This window comes from Pezoporus flaviventris, unplaced genomic scaffold, assembly GCF_033815535.1.
Source record: "Pezoporus flaviventris isolate CSIRO_AGI_PZ_B2104156 unplaced genomic scaffold, CSIRO_AGI_Pfla_v1 ptg000047l, whole genome shotgun sequence".
In the NCBI taxonomy this organism is placed as follows: Eukaryota; Metazoa; Chordata; class Aves; order Psittaciformes; family Psittacidae; genus Pezoporus; species Pezoporus flaviventris.
Genome location: NW_026892595.1, coordinates 2,351,835 through 2,373,029, shown reverse-complemented (window position 1 = coordinate 2,373,029; position 21,195 = coordinate 2,351,835). Strand labels below are relative to the sequence as shown.

General features: G+C 42.0%; 1 protein-coding gene across 4 annotated transcripts in view; it reads left to right on the top strand.

The window, feature by feature from the left end:
* DIP2C (disco interacting protein 2 homolog C) overlaps window positions 1-21,195 on the top strand; it is a 319,556-nt gene that overhangs the window by 178,377 nt on the left and 119,984 nt on the right. For all 4 annotated transcript variants that reach the window (XM_061468029.1, XM_061468032.1, XM_061468031.1 and 1 more), the window contains one exon: window positions 5,467-5,577. In XM_061468029.1, coding sequence (XP_061324013.1) covers window positions 5,467-5,577 — 111 coding nt within the window. The remainder of the gene's footprint in view (window positions 1-5,466; window positions 5,578-21,195) is intronic.

The window sequence follows — 21,195 nt, the reverse complement described above, 5'->3', positions numbered from 1 at the left end:
TACGCTTGCAGCCCAGAAAGCCAACTCTATGCTGGGCTGCCTCAAAAGGAGTGTGGCCAGCAGATCAAGAGAGGTCATTCTCCACCTATACTCTGCTCTGGTCAGATCCCACCTGCAGTACTGCACTCACCTCTGGGGCCCCCAACATAAGAAGGACATGGACCTATTGGTGCGAGTCCAGGGGAGGCCACAAAGGTGATCAGGAGCACCTCTTCTATGGAGCAGGCTGAGAGAGTTGGGCTTCTTCAGCCTGGAGAAGAGAAGGCTCCAGGGAGACCTTAAAGCAGCTTCCAGTACCTAAAGTGGCCGACAAGAAATCTGGAGAGGGACTTCTTACAAGGGCATGTGGTGACAGGACAAGGGCAATGGCTTTAAACTGACGGAGTGGAGATTTAGATTTGAAGCAAAGAAGAAACTCTGTACTATGAGGGTAGTGAGGCACTGGCACAGGTTGTCCAGAGAGGTTCTGGCTGCCCCATCCCCGAAGTCTTCAAGGCCAGGTTGCACAGGTCTTTGAGCAACCTGGTCCAGTGGAAGGTGTCCCTGCCAATGGCAGGGGTTGAAACTGAATGAACTTTAAGGTCCCTTTCAACCCAAACCACTCTGTGATTCTAAAAATGAAACTACGCAGCTTGCAGTGGCATTCAGCCTGGAGAAGAGAAGGCTGCGTGGAGACCTCATAGCAGCCTTCCAGTATCTGAAGGGGGCCTATAGGGATGCTGGGGAGGGACTCTTCGTTAGGGACTGTAGTGACAGGACAAGAGTAATGGGTTAAAGCTTAAACAGGGGAAGTTTAGATTGGATATAAGGAGGAAATTCTTTCCGGTAAGGGTGGTGAGGCACTGGCATGGGTTGCCCAAGGAAGTTGTGAATGCTCCATCCCTGGCAGTGTTCAAGGCCAGGTTGGACAGAGCCTTGGGTGGCATGGTTTAACGTGAGGTGTCTGTGCCCATGGCAGGGGGGTTGGAACTTGATGATCATAAGGTCCTTTCCAACCCTAACTCTTCTATGGTTCTGTGATTCTATAAATCTATAAATCTTCTGAAGTTCTTGCATTTTTTAGCTAAATATAATTGAGGCAGGATCTAGCTTGAAGATTAGGATTTGTAGACTGATATTTCTGCATTAAGTGGCCTGCCTATTAACCTGGTATTCAAGTTGCTGTTCTTACGTGAAGAGACACCGTTAATTCAGTTGATGAAACCCATAATGTTTTTCAGCTTATTCCAAAGCAGATACCTCCACTGACCACCTGTGTAGCTCTGAAGGCTTTACTGGGCTCATGTTGTTCCCTGAAGTGTCTAATACTGTTCAGTATTTCCTAAGGTATTGGATACATCTGCAGAGAGTGAGCGCATATCAAACAGGACTTAAAGGGGACGTATGCCATTCTGGTCAAACCTGGTATCATAGTCCACAATATCTGAAAAGACAGTGGACGCCTCTGTTTAAACTTTTGAGTCCTGGCATAAGTCTCTTTTTTGTAATGGGAGCTTAGCTTAAGCACCTTCTTGTACACGCCTAAATATAGGTGTCTTAATCTGCAAGCTGAACCCCACATTAGCAGCATTAGATAAATGAACTAATGCTTGTGTTAAGAATGTTGCTGTTCGTTCCAGTGCACCTGGTAATGCATATGTGTAACATGATGAGCATAAAGCACTGATTTCTCAGCCTTCTATGTAAAATAACTGTGGTCCAGGCAGATATATATGTGTATATTACTAAAATCCTTCATAACTTGTGATAAGTCAATCATTAGTGCTAATTATGCTTACCTTTTGAGTTTGTGCTTTAGATGCAAGGTCGGGGTAGACTGGTATTATTAAGATTGATGCCAGTTTGATAGTGACTGTGATTGTGTCTGCGCACAGAGCACTGGCATGACACTGTTCTTTCTCTTACGAAAGCCATTCATTGTTCTGCTGCCTCCTTAAATTTAGGAATCGATCCAGGTATGAATTCTCAAAGCCCGTTATGCCACCACTTCCACTGATTCACAAATGCAAAGCTGCACTTGAACAAGCATTAGCACTTAACTCAGGGCCCCTGTGTGCTGGCTGTGAAAGCTATCAATTTGGGGGTTTAGTTATGTTCAGAAGTATAAGTGAAAAAAAAGATGCTTGTTACTGCACTATGTGGCTAGAGCCTTCATGGAGGTGAACAGTTCTGCTGTTAACACTGCTTTGCTATTTATGGCAACACTTCACTGATTTCACGGTGTTCATTATTCTGTGTGGCTTTTACTCCTACCTATCACTCAGAAATGGCAGCATGTAGGTTCTTGCTATTGTGTACTTTGTCTCACACCATTGTTGGTGCTGTGCGAGGGAGCAGGTGCATGGGAAGCGAAGGTGTGAGTCCAGGCAGTGCCAGATAATTCCTGCTCTAGAGCCTTCAGTAAGGAGCCGTCATTAGGTTTCTTACTGTCTCTCCAAAGTGGGACTGTGCTCTGCATTTTCTCACGTTAAAGGAACTTAGTGTGGAGAGAGGTTTCCCCACAGATGGCAAACAGAGAGCCATTTTAGTACAGAATTAACTTCCTCATATAAATCGGTGCTTTTGGAGAACCAAGTTCCCACGTTGTGCTCCCCACTTGGGTAGAGGTTCACTGTTGTTATGTTTATGGGAAAGTGGGGAGTAAAGCTATCAAAGGATCCCCAGACCTCATAAAAGCAGAAGGTATTTTGGTATTCTCATTTAGTTTGCTATGGCCTTAAATGACTGCTAGCGCAGGATGTTGGGGCTGTCTTTTTTCTAACTGCACGAAGAAACACTATTACGTATTGTGTAAGAACAGACTTACTTAAAAGAACAAGGGGGGGTAAACTATTAAAGTGTCTCAATTTTCAGATTAGATGAGAAATTTTTGTACCTGTACTAAGAACAAGTAGGTGCATGAATCTCCATAGTGAACCAGAGGAGGGAAGAGCCCTTTGCAGTGTTAGGGAGTACATTGGGCAGCCATGCTGCCTTGCTGATGGGGCGTCCTGCTGTCTTCTGCAACAGAGAATAACTGTTCGAGGTTACCTTACATGCACTGTCTTTTGGACACCTTGAAAAGAGCTTTTAGCACTGCCCACAGCTGCAGAACAGAATGAGACACTTAAGGTGTCTCATAGCCAGGAGAAGGAAACCACAGGCCTGAATGTGTTTTGTCAGCTCTCAACAGCTTTCAGGTCTACCTGAAAGTTCTCCCTCCCCCAGCAGCTGTGCACCTCTGAAACGCATGCTTTTCCTCACAGCTTAATTTCCCCTCAGTGTTTCTAAAGCCTACTCCATGTTGTTTTGTTGTTGTAAGAATGCATTTAATCCCCCGTTACTGTGTAATCATGATGTTGTACTTCAGCAGTAACACCTCAATTATTTTTATTTGTTCTTCTCCACACGCCGTTGCCCTACACAAGTCATTTGCCATGGGAAGTTGTGGCGCTGCTTTCTTCACAAGATCTCTGTCACACAGCAGCAGTTTTTTAGGCTCATGTTTCTGGAGTGTGTTGTTTGTTTTTTTTTGTAAATGGATGTGATTTCCAGAAAGTATTGAAAACTTTCAATCAAAATTAATTTTATTGTTAATGTTATATTGCTGGTTCTCAGGGTGACCCCACAAAGAAGGAAAAACTCTATGCAAATGAGGAGAAAATATTTCTTCTGCTTATTTCAGTGATTCAGAAGTTAGGTTCACCTGCCTTAAAGAATGTAAAGGCTTGAGGGCAAGCGAAATTACACAGCACTGTAGTGTGGAGACAGAGCAGTAAAATGAAGATATTTTATTTGATGTAAGAATATAAATGATTAGTTACAATCTGAGTAGAAGAAAATGTATGGATTTACTCTGTCTTTTATGTGTCTATGAGATTATACTCCAAGTATGTTTTTCAGTCAACCAGCCACTCTTCCACAAAATCAAAGAAGACTTGACGTTGCTAATATTCCAAAGATTCAAGAGAGAAGCTGTATTTGGAGTTCAGTTTGTTTTCACAAAGAAATAGGTGTACAAAGTGTACAATGGCTTTTAAATGATGCTTTTTAAAGACTCCACTGAAACATAATTGAGACTGCTTGAAATCAACGTAGCATTTTTGTTTGGTCTAAAAGTTTTTGTTCCGACAAACAGAAACTCTTATCCAATAAGCAGGCATTGAATAGTTCAAAAATAGTAGTGGAGAGGGTTTGCATTATGTTTTAATTGGAAAATATGAACATATTTCCAAGCATTGCTTTGTTTATTAGTCATCCCTTTGAATACTTAATAGTTTAATAAAGTAATTTTAACAGGTCTTTCCTACTGTCAACCCCATGTGCAAGAGATCAATTTTATTTCTGTCCTTACAGTTCCACATAGGGGATCTGCTTTTTAAAGGCAAATGTAATAGGGAAGGATTGAGTTCATTTCTTCAAGTACTCCTGTTTTTTTGCTCCTGTGCATCACAGTGCCTAAGGCACTGGGCTTACTGGGCTCAGGTTCTTCTGTGGAAGACAGCAGGGTAACATATTATACTATTATATATGCAGGTTTGCTTTCTTTTCCTATTGTTTGTTTGAATTTTCATGCATAATTATTTCACCCTTCTCTGGAAGATGTCAAGAAACATTAGTTCTTAGAAGTGTTTATATACAACGCTGCTGTTATAGCACTACTGTCATTTAAGGAGCCTTCAAGAAAACACCTATTTTTTAAAAAAGCAAATTCACTATGAGAAGGAGATGAATCTTAAATACTGGATGTTTAGAGATACTGAGACACTGCAGGTGTATATATTTTATAGCGCTGAATTATTTTTGTTGTTTTCCTGGAACAGGTCACTATTTTCAGCCTGGTTTGGTGCAGTTATTGTTTACTCTCTGGCACTCGGAAGGTAAAAATGCATATAGGTATTAATATAGTTCCCTTCCTGCAGGCTATCTAGTTTCTGTAGGTTAGGATGTTGTTGTCACCAGCTGGTGTCATCCAACTGCATGAGGTTTTAGATAATGCACACTGGGAAGACTAAAATATTAGATATTATATACACTATAGATATATATATGTATTATATATATATAATATAGATAAACTATTAGACTTGTATTATCAATACAAGTCTTCTTAGGAATTACTTTTAACCAAATTGCAGGAAAGCTTCAAGACCCTTTGCAGTCATGCCTGAGTTTTATTAGCACATCAAAATATTTCCTGAATAGTACTTTATGAAAGGTCACATGTTTGGGAAAATAAAACAACATCACCAAGCTTGCCGCCTGTATGCTCTTCTTACGTAGTTTATGATCTTGGAAAAAGGTTGTCTTAGGGAGAGCCACCAAAATAACCACACCAGAAAAGCTGACCAGAGGCAAGTACTGTGTAACCAATTGACGTGGCATGATTTAGCCACTGGATGCTCTTTTTCTGCTTCTAGGGTAGGCTGAACTCCTCCTCCTCACTACTAAGAATTAGCTGTTTGTTTTGTTTTTTAATTAATGCAGGTGTGGACCAGGCATTGCCACAAGAACGTCGAACTCCTGTTACTCCATCCTCTTCCTCTCGATATCACCGACGCAGGTCCTCAGGGTCACGGGATGAGCGCTATAGATCGGGTAAGTAGAACTGAAGTCCACAGAAGTGGAATGAAAAGTTAAAATAGTTGGTTCTGTTCTTTGTTACTTTAAAGGGAATTTTGCTGTAAACTCATGGGAGATAGTTATTGTATGAATACAGTGACACTATCCAAGCATGCAGGGGGGGGTTTACACATCCAAAGTATATCTGGAATTGAATGACAACAAACACGAAGGGCAGCAAGAAGGGCTTCTGCAGGCACATTGGCAGCAAAAGGAAGAGTAGGGAAAGTGTGGGCCCAGGACGGGCCAGTAGGTCAAGGGAGGCGGTTGTTTCCCTCTGCTCAGCGCTTGTGAGGTACATCTGGAGTGCTGGGTCCAGTGCTGGGCTCCCCAGTACAACACAGATATGGACTGGACATACTGGAGTGAGTCCAACAAAAGACCACAAAGATGATTAGAGGAATCAGTAAAGGAATTAATTATTTAAAGAACAGAGCCTTTTCTATGTGAGGAGAGGCTGCTAGGGCTGGAGTTATGGAGAAGGCTCAGGGGTTCTTATGCATGTATATAAGTAGCTTGGGAGAAGTAAAGAAGATGGAGCCAGACTCTTCTCAGTGGTGCTCAGTGACAGACCAAGAGACAGAAGGTACAAACTGAAATATGAAAAATTCCATTTAAGCATAAGAAAAACGTTTTTTACTCTGAGTGGTTAAACACTGGTGCAGGTTGACCAGAGAGGTTGTGGTGTCTTCGCCCTTGGATCTGTTCAAAACATGTCCCCAAGCAGTCTCCTGTAGGTGATCTTGTTTTGAGCAGGGAGTTGGACTGAATGATCTCCAGAGGTTCCTGTCGACCTCCACTAGACTGTGGTTCTGTGGCACAGCTGGATTTTGTTGTAGTGATTCTGGTTTGGTGAACACCATGAAAAAAATACCTAATTTGAAGTATAGCAAGTTGCTATATTATGCCCTAACAGAAGCACTGATTAAGGGAAGATAATACTAATTTCAAAGATGAACAAAAGGGTAAAATCTCATTGCCAGATAAATGGGGTCCAAGTATCTTCACGATGTTGCTCCAGATATAACAACGAGTGAAGGAAGTGATTGGTTTATAACTGAAGGAAAAGTGAACTCTGAAACTTCTTTACTCTTACCTTTGAAGGCATAAACTGCATGTACTGCATCTTAACTGGATGAAGGGTAACTGTGCTCAGCTGTTTCAACTGCTGCAGTATTAAGCATGCTTCTCAGATGACAGCCAGAAAGCCAAGGTCTGGTTGTCCAGTGCTACCTCTCTTGCAGCAGCAGAATAAGGGAGCTACAGAGAGCAGCACCCACCAACTGCTGTGGCAGAGAAACCCTTGTGAGCTCAAAGTTGGGAGCCAGGGAGTGATGGTTGTGGAATGCGCCAAGGAGCCAACTGTGGAGGTTCTGGATTGTGTTTGAGATGCATCTTGCTGGATGCAGTTAGCAAGTTGTGTCATTGTGCTGACACAACTGTGGAAAATTATAGAGAACTCCTTATAAAACCTTTTGTAACATATCTCTGGTTCATTCCATTAGTCAAAGAGCTTGCCAGTCCTACTTAAAGGAAAGTGAAATGATAAATGTTGGCAGAGAAAGTTAATTTCTGTCCAGACCATTCTGATAAATTTGAAAAACTCCCCTCTCCTCTCGGAAACCTTGGGTTTACAGTGTAGATGCTGCCAGTTTTCCATTGAATGATGGTTGTAGGATCTCCATAATAAGTCCTTGATATATAACCTCCTAGAAGCTTCTCCCTCATTACACTGATTGATTTCTACCCAGTGTTTTCAAACAAGTAAAAATGCCAACTCTGAAATTGTCTAATTTGTAGGCGTGCAGCCCATGGTCTTCAGACCTCCAAGCTGTGACTCTCCAGAGCCATTCCATTCAAAAAATGTGTGTTGAAAGCTGTCTGCTTGAGCTATGCTTGCAATTTGTAAACAAAGATGTTGAGTCAGTTTGGGGATGAGTGAAAGGAGACATCATGCACATCTTCCCTGTGTGCGTCTCCTGATACCCCTAGAGTGCTCTGAGTTGGTGTTGCAACTTCTTGGTCATTGCCTGCTGCCTTGAAAGGAAGGCATTTGTTCAGTGAAATGGTACATAAGGTCCTGCCTGATGGAGTGGAGCATTATAATGTTAAATATAAATAATAAAGACACAAATTTTGCTGCTGAGAGGAAAAGTAAGGGATTGAGTGCAAAGGGTTGCTTGTTAGTGCAGGAGTTTCATCTTAGGAAAGTCAGGAATATACTGTAAATCCAGACCTCTCTTGCTGCTCTGCAAATGTCCTTGTTGTTAAACCTGGAAAGCTTAACAGTATTTTGGAAACTTACAGCAGGGCTTTGAATTCCTACCTTGACTACTGTATAGCATGACTCCTCAGCAAGTCACTGAGCTCTCCAGCAAATGTGTTTGAACACCTACAGCATCTTCACTCACTTCGGACTGTATGTAGCAAATGTTGATGAAGATAAATGTAAACTTCATTGCATTTTTGAAGAGTTCTGAGGTCATCTTCTTCAAATTTGGTTTCAGAATACCTTTGCTAAGATACAGTGCCATGTTCCTATTCTGAATTTTGTTCTCCCCTTTTGTACATTGCCTCTGAGATCAGAAGTCTATTTATTTCTTGGTCTCATGACTCATACTTGCTTATTACGGCAGGTTACAAACTTGCGAGTCAGATTTCTTTCTTGTTATCTTGTCTACAGATTCAGATTTGCTTCAGGTAGAAGCCTTTGTTTTGCTTGTTGTTTCGTTGTACTTAATACTTTAGCATCTCTGCTCTGTCACACTCTGATTATTCCATCCTAGCTGTTACCCAGTTTCAATGCTTGCTATCATATTTGGCACATCTTCTTGGAAAAGGCACAAACCAGAATGAATGCGCAGTCTTTAACCAATAAGTAATTCACTTCTAGGAAAACATTTCCCTTCCTTAGGTTTTTTGCACCATTTATTTCAATTGACATCTGCAAACAAGTCCTCTACTCCAACTCTGATCAAAGTCCTTTTTTGCCCCTTCTTGATAAGGTTTTCCTAATTGGAAGACTAACATCCTGGAAGTCATCGAACTCTCCTTCCATGCCTTTGTTTTTTACATAAATTTAGATGTCAGAGAAGATTGTTTAATGACTTCTCTTTGGAGACTCAAAATCATTGCTGCCACTAATATCACCTTCAACTTATGCTCTTTTATTATGGAAAATGTCAGACTGTGACATTTTAAATACTTACCTATTTTTTCACTTCGTTCATTGTTGTTGTTATTATCATCATCGTTCTTTCATTAATGTTGTGATAGAATTTTTCAGCACTATTAGTTTGAAAACCTGGTTTCTATGATTTTTATATTCTAAATAAACTTGACTCTGAGTTTATGGAAGCTTTCTTTTCTTTCTCCTAAATATTCCTAATACTCCTTGTGTTTCAAGGTATTTTGATTTTAGAATTCATCCCACATTCAGAATTTAGTCTAATTCTTTAAAACCAAAAAGGTTTAAATTTTTCTGGCTGCTTCTTTTTATATAGGAAGAGATCCTGAACATTGTGTTACAAAATGTCAGCTGCTGTGATTGTTTTTCAGATGTCTAAAGAAATGGGTAATGCTGTAAGTGTAGTAACTGCATCATTGCAGGGTTAAACTACGTTATTTACTGTATAGAAATGTGGCAGCTAGTTTAGCTGGTACTAACTCAAAAGCATTTTCAATTTGTTTACTATTGAATATAGAACCTCTCATATTATTTATTCACTTAGAAAGAGTATTTGGAAAGGTTTCCCAAATGTAGACTGTGGCAGTGTTTTTCTCCTAGCAGCTGCCATTCTTTAACCAGTGCCCATAGTATAATATTATCTGGGGGCTTGAGAAGACACTGAATCCAAATGTTGCTGAAGGCTGGATAATTATTTTGCCAAAAGGTTTTTCTGGCCAGTGACTTTTCAGGCAAGTCAAAGAAAAACTGGCTTACATCTCTTCTGTTCTCCATGCAGAATAGACATCAGCATCTGATTTGATCTGGCTCAAGTGACATGACTGCAAAATCAGGCACAGACTTGAGTATGAAGTCAATAATGGTCTTGTAGATGCAGCTTCAGCTTTGTTTCCTTAGTGCAGTTGAAAAACTAGAGTTCTCAGTTACTGGAAGCTGCAAATCCATGAATTTGGTATAGTGTGTTGAGATAAGGAGATAGGAATTACTTGGTAAAGAAGTAGGTAACCTGAATGGCTTAGCTTTCACAGTCTTACCATGCTGTCTAAATGAACTAACTCAGTCAGTTATGAGATGTTGGCCCTATATGTCTTCCATACAGTTGCTAGGGACCTGTTTGCTCCCTGATTAGTACTGGCTACATTCTGCTCATTGTAACACTGAAATCCCTTGTAGAAAAGGACCTGAAGCTTCTGCCAACCATTCTTTAAAATACCATCGTATCAGCTGTCTTGCTTTTGGAAGAATTGTCTCACTGGTTTGGTGCTTAAAATAGTGATCTGTAACCTCTCCACAGTGCAGCCCTGAAGTTACAGGGCTGCTAGAGTTTGGCCCCTTGCCTGTGGCTGGCTGTCCTGGTGGCCTGGGGCAGAGCTGGGCTCTGCTACCGCATAAAGGCTGCAGCGCAGTACAGCAGTGCCTGCTGCTGTGGCAGTTCCAAACCAAATATGCCACGGGTAAACTGGGCACATCCTCCTGATTATAAATTGTTTCCTTGATCGTGATAAATCTCCCCCATGTCTGCATTTCTCAGCTATTCATGGCCTGCAGGGTTCAGAGAGCAACTCTCCTTCAGAGACCTTCAGCATCTCTTTTATCTCCTCTCCAGAGAAAAGTATGATATCCTTCCTCAGCTGGATGTTCAAAACATGAAAAAATAAAACGTCAGGACCTACCAACCTCATTTTTTCAAAGGGACACCTCTGTGGCCTCCAGATTATGCCAAACCAAAAAGCTTCAGTTCTCCATCCCAGTGCTGAAAACCAGAGCATTTTCTCATATTCCAGGACCTGCCTTTTAGTGATTCCACACCTGTCAGTAAAAAAAAAAAAACAAAAAACACCAAAAGAAAGATATGATGGGAATACTAAAGAAAGTATGCACCAGTGAAAATTAAAAACTGAAAAAAAACAACATTAAATTCTAGGGAATCTGGTGTAGTATGTTCAAATGCGCATGCTTTTGTTAGGAGTGACATAGCAGCGCTTGACTCTTGTATTTCTGCTGTAGAATTCTCCTCTGATGAGACGAGGATATGACAGATAGGCTTGGCCAAATAAGTGCCTTGTTTCTCCTGAGGTCTCTGAGAAGCCTTGAAGATGACCAGTGTTCTGCACTGCCTGGAGCAACTGAAGAAAAATGAGGCCAGTGAGCTCTAAAAACTGAGTTTTCCAGATGTCAGAAATGATGTGGGAAATAGTAGCATAAGTGAAATTGCACTGCCTCTATATCTAAGGGTTCATGGTGTCCTAGAGGAAAGACCAGCAAGTGAGAGCACATGTGCAACATGAACTGTTTGGATAGGTTTTAAAAGGCACAGCAGTGGATAAGCATAGAGCTGGGAGCCAAGAAATGGAGTGTTTTGAGAAATGCCATATGTGGAATCAGCATCTCTCAGCTGGTAGCATGGAGGAAGGATACTGCTGATAGGGTTGTTGTGGTACCTGGACTCTCAGCAGGGAGTACCTCCATTCTCCTGCTCAGTCTTGCTGATTTTTTCTCCATACATTCTGAAGATGTGAAGGAAGAAGCCAAATCTGGTACTCCATTCTTGGGGGGCTGCCAACCCCTGCCCCAGAGATCTCAACGCTGCAGAGAACAGCTCATTTTCCAAGCACACTCGGCACTTCTCTTTAAAGATGTTTTAATATAGGAGATTTTTGGAGATTTTTTTGCTGAAATAAGTGCATCCTAAGTACAATTCTCCTGGCTCAGGTTCCTGAGCCACCTTTCCCACACTGTGATTCAATAAGGAAAAGACAGAACAGCTTATGCGGTTTTTGCTTTGAAATCATTAAACTTCCAAACAAATCATCCCAGGCTAGGTTTGAGGGAGATTTGAAATAAGGGAGTTAGCAGTGAAATAACATACCCTGGAGACCCAAATCCTAGAGAGGAAGTTGGCACCATAGAATCATAGAATAGTTAGGGTTGGAAAGGACCTTCTAGCTGGAGGTCTGTGACTAGCGGAGTCCCTCAGGGGTCGGTGCTGGGACCAGTGCTGTTTAATATTTTCATCAACGACCCGGATGAGGGAACTGAATGTCCCCTTAGCAAGTTCGCTGATGATACTAAACTGGGAGGAGTGGCTGACACACCAGAGGGCTGTGTTGCCATTCAGCGAGACCTGGACAGTCTGGAGAGTTGGGCGGAGAGGAACTTGATGAAATTCAACCAGGGCAAGTGTAGAGTCTTGCATCTGGGGAAGAACAACCCCATGTACCAGTACAGGTTGGGGGCTGACCTGCTGGACAGTAGTGAAGGGGAAAGGGACCTGGGGATCCTGGTGGATAGGAGGATGACCATGAGCCAGCAATGTGCCTTGTGGCCAAGAAGGCCAATGGCATCCTATGGTGCATTAGAAAGGGTGTGGTTAGTAGGTCAAGAGAGGTTCTCCTCCCTCTCTACTCTGCCTTGGTGAGGCCGCATCTGGAATATTGTGTCCAGTTCTGGGCCCCACAGTTCAAGAAGGACAGGGACCTGCTGGAGAGAGTCCAGCGCAGAGCTACAAAGATGATTAAGGGAGTGGAACATCTCTCTTACGAGAAGAGGCTGAGGGAGCTGGGACTTTTTAGCTTGGAGAAAAGGAGACTGAGGGGTGACCTCATCAGTGTTTACAAATACGTAAAGGGTGAGTGTCAGGATGATGGAACTAGTTTTTTTTCAGTGATGTCCAGTGATAGGACAAGGGGCAATGGGTGTAAACTGGAGCATAGGAGCTTCCATGGGAACATCAGGAAAAAATTCTTTACTGTGAGAGTGACAGAGCACTGGAATGGGTTGCCCAGGGGGGTTGTGGAGTCTCCTACATTGGAGATATTCAAGGCCCACCTGGACAAGTTCCTGTGTGATGTACTCTAGGTTACCCTGCTCTTGCAGGGGGGTTGGACTAGATGATCTTCTGAGGTCCCTTCCAACCCTTGGGATTCTGTGATTCTGTAAAGTCATCTAGTTCCAACCCACCTGCCATGGGCAGGGACACCTCACACTAAACCATCTCACCCAAGGCTTCGTCCAACCTGGCCTTGAACATTTCATGCACTACAATGCTCATATTCTCGTAATGCTTTTTTGTCCATTCTGGCAAGATTGCAGAAGGAGATCTTGAATGCCCTTTCAAGCCCACAAAATATAAACTATCCACATATTTTAAATCACTATGAGGTAAGCTGCAAGCATACAAAATGTCAACCCCCTTTGTTACGGTTCATACACACACTTACCTCATGGTAAATGAGAACAAATACCATACCATACCTCCTAGAGCAGAGCTGCTCAGCTACCTTGGGTATTAAGGTAGCTTGTCATAAAACAAAGAATTTACTGACCCTTCAGGTGAGTAAGGGTTACTTAAGGTGTAGACACACTTACTCAGAAATCAGTTAATCTCCTATTTGATTTAGCTCACTTACAAACTTATTTTCAATCTACAACTCAATCAGGGCAAAGAAGAGCTTGAAGAAAAACTTCTGCAAAGATGTGATTTACATGACTGCATCCTTGCTTTGACCCAGCAAAAAAATTTGTGAGGATAATTGCAGAACTCTTGAGGAAAATTACTCAAGGATCTCCAGAGGAAAGAAATAGAAAGTTGATTTACTTCAGATTGCATAATAAAGGGGCCTGAGATGAAGTCACTACGTGAAGCTGACTTCCAGATTGCATTACAAATGAGATAATAAATAAATGGAGGGATGGAAATGATTAGTGGGAGGCCTGTGTGTTGGTTTTCTATTTCACTTATCAGTAGAGTTAATATCGTTTTAAATTTCAGAGTTTAGAGAAAAACATTTTAAAATCATCTTTATTATAATACCTGAAAAATCCAAAGTAAAGCAAAAACTATGCCTTTCAGTAAACTAGCAGTGGAGTCGTAAAGAGTTCAGTCTGCTGTTTTGGCATCCTCTGCGTCCATCATATAACCTCTGAGTTTCACAGCCTGCCCATACAGCTTTCCCAACCACGTGTTTAGCTTTTACCTTCCTTCCACCCAGAATTATGGATTATGGCCACTGCCATCCAAAGTGGGGTATGACAGCCATGCTTTTTTTCTTTAAAGTTAAGCTTTTTGACCACAGAAGGGCATACAAAGCTTGTAGCTTCTTCGTGTGTGCCCAAGGTGGACAGAACCTGCCCAGGAGGTACGTGGCAGCAGCTGAGTGACGGCATGGCACAGCCCTTTGCAGAGTGCACAGAGCACAGTTTCCTGCACCAATGGAGTTTGTTGGCTGCAGCATCCTAGAAGAGCGCTGCTTTTTTTGGTGGGACATTCATGGGTGTGCAGATGTTTTCTAAAACGCTTACTTTTCATAGTCAGAAATGTGCAGGTTAACAAAATTTGGCTCTGAATTCATGAAAAGTCAGCAGAACTTTTTCCCCTGTATATCCATGTATCCCCAGTTCCCAGTAAAACCAGAGGCCCAGTGTATATAGTTTAAACATCCCAAAGACTGAAGCTTAGACACTTAAATCATTTTTTTAAATGTAAGCAACAGTTTATTTCTGTCAGTAACCTCTACAACCCGTGTATAAATGAGTGTCATCTTAGACCAGATGTTCTTGCATTCAGTTGAGTATTCACTATGTTAGTTGTGAATGCCATATTTCAGAATTAATAGCACACTTGGCTTGCAGCTGAAGAGAAATTAGGTGTCACAGTGACCAGGCTATGTGCTTTCTTACTTTAAGGAAAGCACATAGCTTGATCTTTTCTATCTTAATCTCACCCGGAGAGATGGCAGGAGTATTCTGAGCCTGCTTCATTATAGCATCACCCACAGCAAAGATCCATTATTATATGGACTCACTTACTTTCACATTCCCAGGGGTGAGATGATTTTCCAAAGACTGATCTTTGTTGGATGAACACAACAATTTTATGAAATCACTTGCCCTGTATCTGCCTGAAAATAAGTCAGTGCTGTCAGCCCAGAATAATCAAAAGACAAAGCCTAACTGTAATCTGTTGTGATGACACCACATTTACTGTGTATCACGCTATTTAGTGTGTCCTGATTGCATTTCCAGTAGATGTAGCTACCAAATTACCTCTACTCAGAGTATGTACAGGCTACATATTAGGAAATGAATTCTCAGTATATCCTTCGTTTCCATGGTAGCTACAACAAAGGTCTGATTAAACTTGTAAAAGACTTTAATGCTTTCAACTACTGGTTTCCTGTAAGGCAAAATTGACACCCTTTCCTCTGTATAATTACTTAACATACTATTGCTATACTTAGTGTTTCCTTATCTAGAATTTTCAGCCAAAATTCACCTTTGATAGTGCTGGTCTGATAGTGCTGTTTCCCCATAGTATCAGTTACCTCCCTGTAACAACTCCAGAGCCGTTAGGATTCTGCTGTTGTTCTTCCTTTGATGTAGCAGTAACTGCCCTTGCTCCTATTGGTTCCTGCAAACGAGCTCTGCCTCTTCTTCCAGCTGTTTTCCTTGGTGCCATCCCAGCTGCTGGCTTCCCTGAAGCAGAGACTTACTTGTGGTTATTTGTTAATATGGTTATCTGACTTCAGAGCTGATCCTCTACTGCAATATCAATATCAATAAGACATAAATATGTTTTCTCTGTGCAAAAATAACCTCTTCTTAAAAATCCTTTAACATTCTCATTAGAGAATCATTCTTGATCTTAATAATCTGCCGTTCTGTAAGCAAGTCAGTTGTGTTTGTGAATGATCTCATAAAAAGCAAGGATGCTAAACCTCACATTCCTTGGGCCTGTCCTGCTCCCAGTTGTATCATCATGTTACCAGGAATTGCTACTAAAGAAAAGGGAGAAAGATTGTTTCCAAAGGCTTAATAAAAAAATGGATAAAAATTGTGCAGGAGAGACGAATTACATAAGCCAAAAGGAGCAAGCACATGAAATGGATGAATTCAGATCGCATCTAGGTATGTCTCCAAGCAGTCTTATTCTTCCAGGAGTAAGTCCCTTGAAAGGAGGGATGGAAGTACCATTCCTTCAGAACTGGAAAAGCAGGCTGCAGAAGATGGTAGGGACTCTGTTAGATAATTCTGCATCTGTGCAGCAAAAACTAGGCAATAGTTGGTTTTTCATATTTGTGTTTCTTAAACAGTGGGGGATTCAGTATCAAGGCTTTATAATTACTGGGAAACTGAAAACGCATGCAAAACCAATAGAAGGAATACATTTTATCAGAAACATAGGTAGAAACAGACTTGTGCTATCTTGATTCTAGCAATGCACGACTCCTGTCTACAGCCAGTCTAATTTCTTGTCTTAAAAAGAAACAGGGCCACATGATAAATTAGATGCAAGAGAACTACGTGACACACAACTGCAAGACCTGATTTAAGTACCAAAGAAAGCACTGTTTTTCTTTTGTGTGCTGAGGCATTCTATGCAAGGGGTGCAAGGAACAGTTTTGTAATGTGGAAACTTTGATGTAGCTGATGCTTATTACACGGGAGGAGCACCCTGTTTCGTGATCCATGCAGACCTAATACCCCAGATCCCTGATCCGTGAGGAGGTATTACTTTGCTTGCAGTATGTTGAGTGTTTGACATGCCTAGGGAACAAATGCAGCTAATACTGAATAAAGGAAGCCACTGAGGCATGTTACACTTATATTGGAAAAGAATTTTAACAACCTGTCCACACAGAGAAAGAATGCAGCTGTAATTTGTTGAATAGGTTTTTGTTTTTTTAAAAAGAAGAGCTGAACAAAAAGGAGCAAACTCATCCTGCTAAAACTGCAGAAGTCTGTGGGAGGACTAGGAATATGTAGCATATTTCACATGTCTCAGTTACAATTCAGAGCTTTCAAGGACCCTGTATCTGGCCCAGCTAAAGAATGTGGCATCCCTGGGGTTCATGGGATGTGAAAGAAAGATCGAGTCAGGATTAAACTCTATGCCAAATGAGAATGCGCACTTCAGAAGAGGACTCTTACCGCAGCTGTAGAGAAAGAAAAGATACCGCAGCATGGCTCCATATGTAAACCAGGATATGGCTGACCTTGTTCATCATACAATTGCTTTCATGCTGCAGGAAAGGAAGACTGCTTTGCTTGTGGAGCTAATCTGAGTCCAGAAGGGTCGTACATACTGTGTTCCCCAAAGTGCTTGGCTAAGAGAGGACAGCTTGTCTTAGAGGAAGATCAACAGTAGCTCTAAGTAGCATGTGTTTGTGCAAGGAGAAAGAACGTATGTTCTCTAGACAATACTTCTGTAAAAGTTCAGAAGAAACTTTTTGTATCCCAGAGTCACTACAAACCAGACTAAAACTCCTGGCCAGGCTCTCTTTCTGCTTGCCTGCCCGTCTTCTGACTAAATAAAATATTGTTGTGTCCTCCAGAAAAAGATTAGGTTCCAGGCCATACACCATGTAAGGAATAAATGTTTAAAGAACACTGTGAACAAGAAGACAACAGTATGACCAGTCTGTAATTAACAGCATTTGCTTGTGTGTTTTGGGGCATTATTATTTGAACTCTGCTCACCTATCCACAGTTAATACAGTTATCTCCCTACAGTTATCTCCCTGACGTCTTCTGTCACCACGTTCTTCCTCTTGAGAGTAGGCTCCCTCCCACATCACCGTGCATTTAAATGAGCACAGGCTCATCCCTTCAGCTGGGCTGTGCGCAAACCACCAGTCTCCAGCTGGTTTGTTGTGCCAGGGGATCCCATCAGAGCATCATGCCAGCACAGGTAGGATGTCACTTCTTTCCATAGAAACAGAGAGGTGGCCTTGTTTCACTTTCTATGGGGAGTGAAATGCCCATGGAAACATGTTGAACATGCAGCATTAGATCACACTGAGATAGAAGGCTGATGGAGAACCACCGTGGAGAACATGGTGTCCGTATCAAGCTGGTGTATCGTAGAATAGAATCATAGAATAGTTAAGGTTGGAAAGGACCTTAAGATCATCAAGTTCCAACCCCCCTGCATGGGCAGGGACACCTCATACTAAAGCATCTCGCCCAATACTTCGTCCAACCTGGTCTTGAACACTGCCAGGGTTGAAGCATTCGCAGCCTCCCTGGGCAACCTATTCCAGTGCCTCACCACCCTAACACAAAAGAATTTCCTCCTTATATCTAATCCAAGCTTCCCCTGTTTAAGCTTTAACCCATTACCCCTTGTTCTGTCACTACAGTCCCTAATGAAGAGTCCCTCCCCAGCATCCCTATAGGCCCCCTTCAGATACTGGAAGGCTGCTATGAGGTCTCCACGCAGCCTTCTCTTCTCCAGGCTGAACAGCCCCAACTTTCTCAGCCTATCTTCATATGGGAGGTGCTCCAGTCCCCTGATCATCCTTCTGGCCCTTCTCTGGACTTGTTCCAACCGTTCCATGTCCTTTTTATGTTGAGGACACCAGAACTGCACACAATACTCCAGGTGAGGTCTCACAAGAGCAGAGTAAACGGGCAGGATCACCTCCTTCGACCTGCTGGTCACGCTCCTTTTGATGCAGCCCAGGATACGGTTGGCTTTCTGGGCTGCAAGCACACACTGAAGCCGGCTCATGTTCATTTTCTCATTGACCAACACCCCCAAATCCTTCTCCACAGGGCTGCTCTGAATCTCTTCTCTGCCCAACCTGTAGCTGTGCCTGGGATTGCTCTGACCCATGTGTAGGACCTTGCACTTGGCATGCTTAAACTTCATGAGGTTGGCATCAGCCCACCTCACAAGCATGTCAAGGTCCCTGTGGATGGCATTCCTTCCCTCCAGCGTATCAACCGAACCACACAGCTTGGTGTCATTGGCAAACTTGATGAGGGCACACTCAATCCCGCTGTCGATGTCACCAACAAAGATGTTGAACAAGACCGGTCCCAACACCAATCCGTGAGGGACACCACTTGTTACTGGTCTCCAGCCGGACACTGACCCATTGACCACAACTCTTTGTGTGCGGCCATCCAGCCAGTTCTTTATCCACCGAGTGGTCCATCCATCAAATTGATGTCTTTCCAATTTAGAGACAAGGATGTCGTGTGGGACAGTGTCGAATGCTTTACACAAGTCCAGGTAGATGACATCAACTGCTCTACCCCTGTCCATCAGTTCCGTAGCCCTATCATAGAAGGCCACGAAGTTGGTCAGGCAGGATTTCCCCTTAGTGAAGCCATGCTGGCTGTCACCAAGCACCTTGTTGATTTTCATGTGCCTTAGCATGCCATCCAGGAGAATCTGCTCCAAGATTTTGCCAGGCACAGAGGTGAGACTGACTGGTCTGTAATTCCCTGGGTATGTATGTTGGTGGATTGGTTTGTTTCTCTTCCTAAGCCTTTCAGTTAAACAAGGAGCACAGCATTGTGCCAAGTTATGAGATAAACCAGATGAAGAGTGACTGCGCTAAACAGAGCATCTCCTGGGAAATCTGGGTAACTCTTTCTGCTGATGGAATGAGTGATTTACTTCTATTTGCAATAGATGAGAGTTTCTGATTTTACAGTGCGGTGGCCAAAGCTATGGGTCATCGCTCTGGGAGTCTTAACTTATGGACCCTTAGTCTCTATGCCAGTTCTAATTTCTGTACCTCTTGTTTTGAGGCCTCATCTCTTGTTTAATAGATTGTTAGCTCTTTGAAGAGGAACTTTCTCTACCATGTGTATGTTTTTACAATCCACTTCCTTTGTATTTCACTTACTGACTTTGCTCCCAGAATTACACTTGCCCTTTATATCCTGTCATAGAAAGTAAAGGGAGAAAAAAAACAAATAAAAATGCCTGTATGCAACAGAGAAAAGACTGGAGAGAGAGCTGCTTTGTCTGAAGTTTGCTAAGTATTATCAGGCAGCCTGTAAGAAATACATGTCAGGTTGAATGCTGAAAACCAAATGGATAGCGACAATATGGGTTAAGCAGCTTTCCCAAGCATATTGCTTTACTCTTTCCCATTTATTGATTCCTTAAATACAAACTCACAAATTGGATTCAATGTATCATTGGCCAGCCTGAAACAGAGGAGGACAATAGAAGATAAGGAACTGCACATTGGTACTGTAGATAGAGGATATTTTATGCTATGCTCTAGATCTTCTGTTGGGACTTTCTTGTGGAAAAGCCAGGTGGGAAGACTATAAAGGTTTTGTTACCTATAGGAGTGTTTTAAAGGGTCAGGACCTAGATTCGTTTTATCAGCTGTAACAGTGTAGTTAGAATGTCACAGACTTCTACATGAAAGAATATTTCACCTAAAAGCATTTTCTTTCCACTTATATTTGGGACTTTTTTTCAGAAGGTTTGAGTGCAATTAGATAAAGGTATATCTATGTTTGAAACCATACGAGAAGTTTATAGTAGGTGAGAAATTGTAGCGTGTCACACTATGAGGAAAAAGAAGAGAGGTGGTTTTTTGCTGATATTTCTTTTTCCTTTTTTTTAATGAAATCTCCTAATGGTGTTTCAGAGCAAAATCTTCATACTTGAATGATTTTTTTCAGGAAAATTTAACAAGAAATGCATGTCTTAAAGCAATGCTTAATCACAATATGATGAATTCAGTTAGCCTGAGTGTGCCAGAGTAGATTGAGAAGACAGTTCAGACACTTTTGTCAGACCTGCAAGTCAAGGGGCATCACCCTGCCAGATGGTTTGAAATTCTAATGTGATGTTCCCTTCTGATGCTCTGTCTGATATGTGGAGAACACAAACTACTTTGTGCTGATGGGATGTGGGGGGAAAGATAGTTTTCTGTCCCACAGAAGCTTGGATATGGCTTATTACCTTCATTTTACTTTGTTCCAGTGTGCATCACAAATGTGGTTTCCTTCCTTTAGTGACCAAGGAGGTTCCAGTTACTACTGTATAAATTTCTATTACAAGTCTCCTTGTATTTTTTCAGTAGCTGCTAGGGACAAATTGTGGGCAAGTAGGGGGAGAGGACGGGTCACCTACATGCAATATGGTGGACACCATAGCCCATCTTTCACGGAGATAAAGGCAAAGAGCTACCACACTCTTGCTCAAATTGATGAGAAGCAAATCATCAGGGTCACCCTTTGCTGATGACTGTACATTTTGATTTAGGTTTAAACCCATGCTGCATAAAGCTACAAAAAGAGCTTCTTATTTGTATTTTGGTTAACATTCCTTGTTATACATCAGCAAAGTTGTCTTGTAGCTCAGAAATGCAAAGCTAAAACCTAGAGAAAAGCAAACCATGTGTATGGAAAATGCATACCTGACGCTTAAGTGTCAGTCTGGCTTTCCATCGCCTGTGATTTCTCAATATTTTGGGACTTAGACTCTAAGTATGAATGGCTTGAATGCTGTTCATGAGCTTAACAACTCCAACTCTATAGAAGACTGCCAAAACAGGATGAAGAGCATCTTCAGAACTCAATCAGTAGGCTTTCATTCAAAAAGAAGCCTATATACAAACTATATAGGCTGCCACTCATTCTTTGTCTTA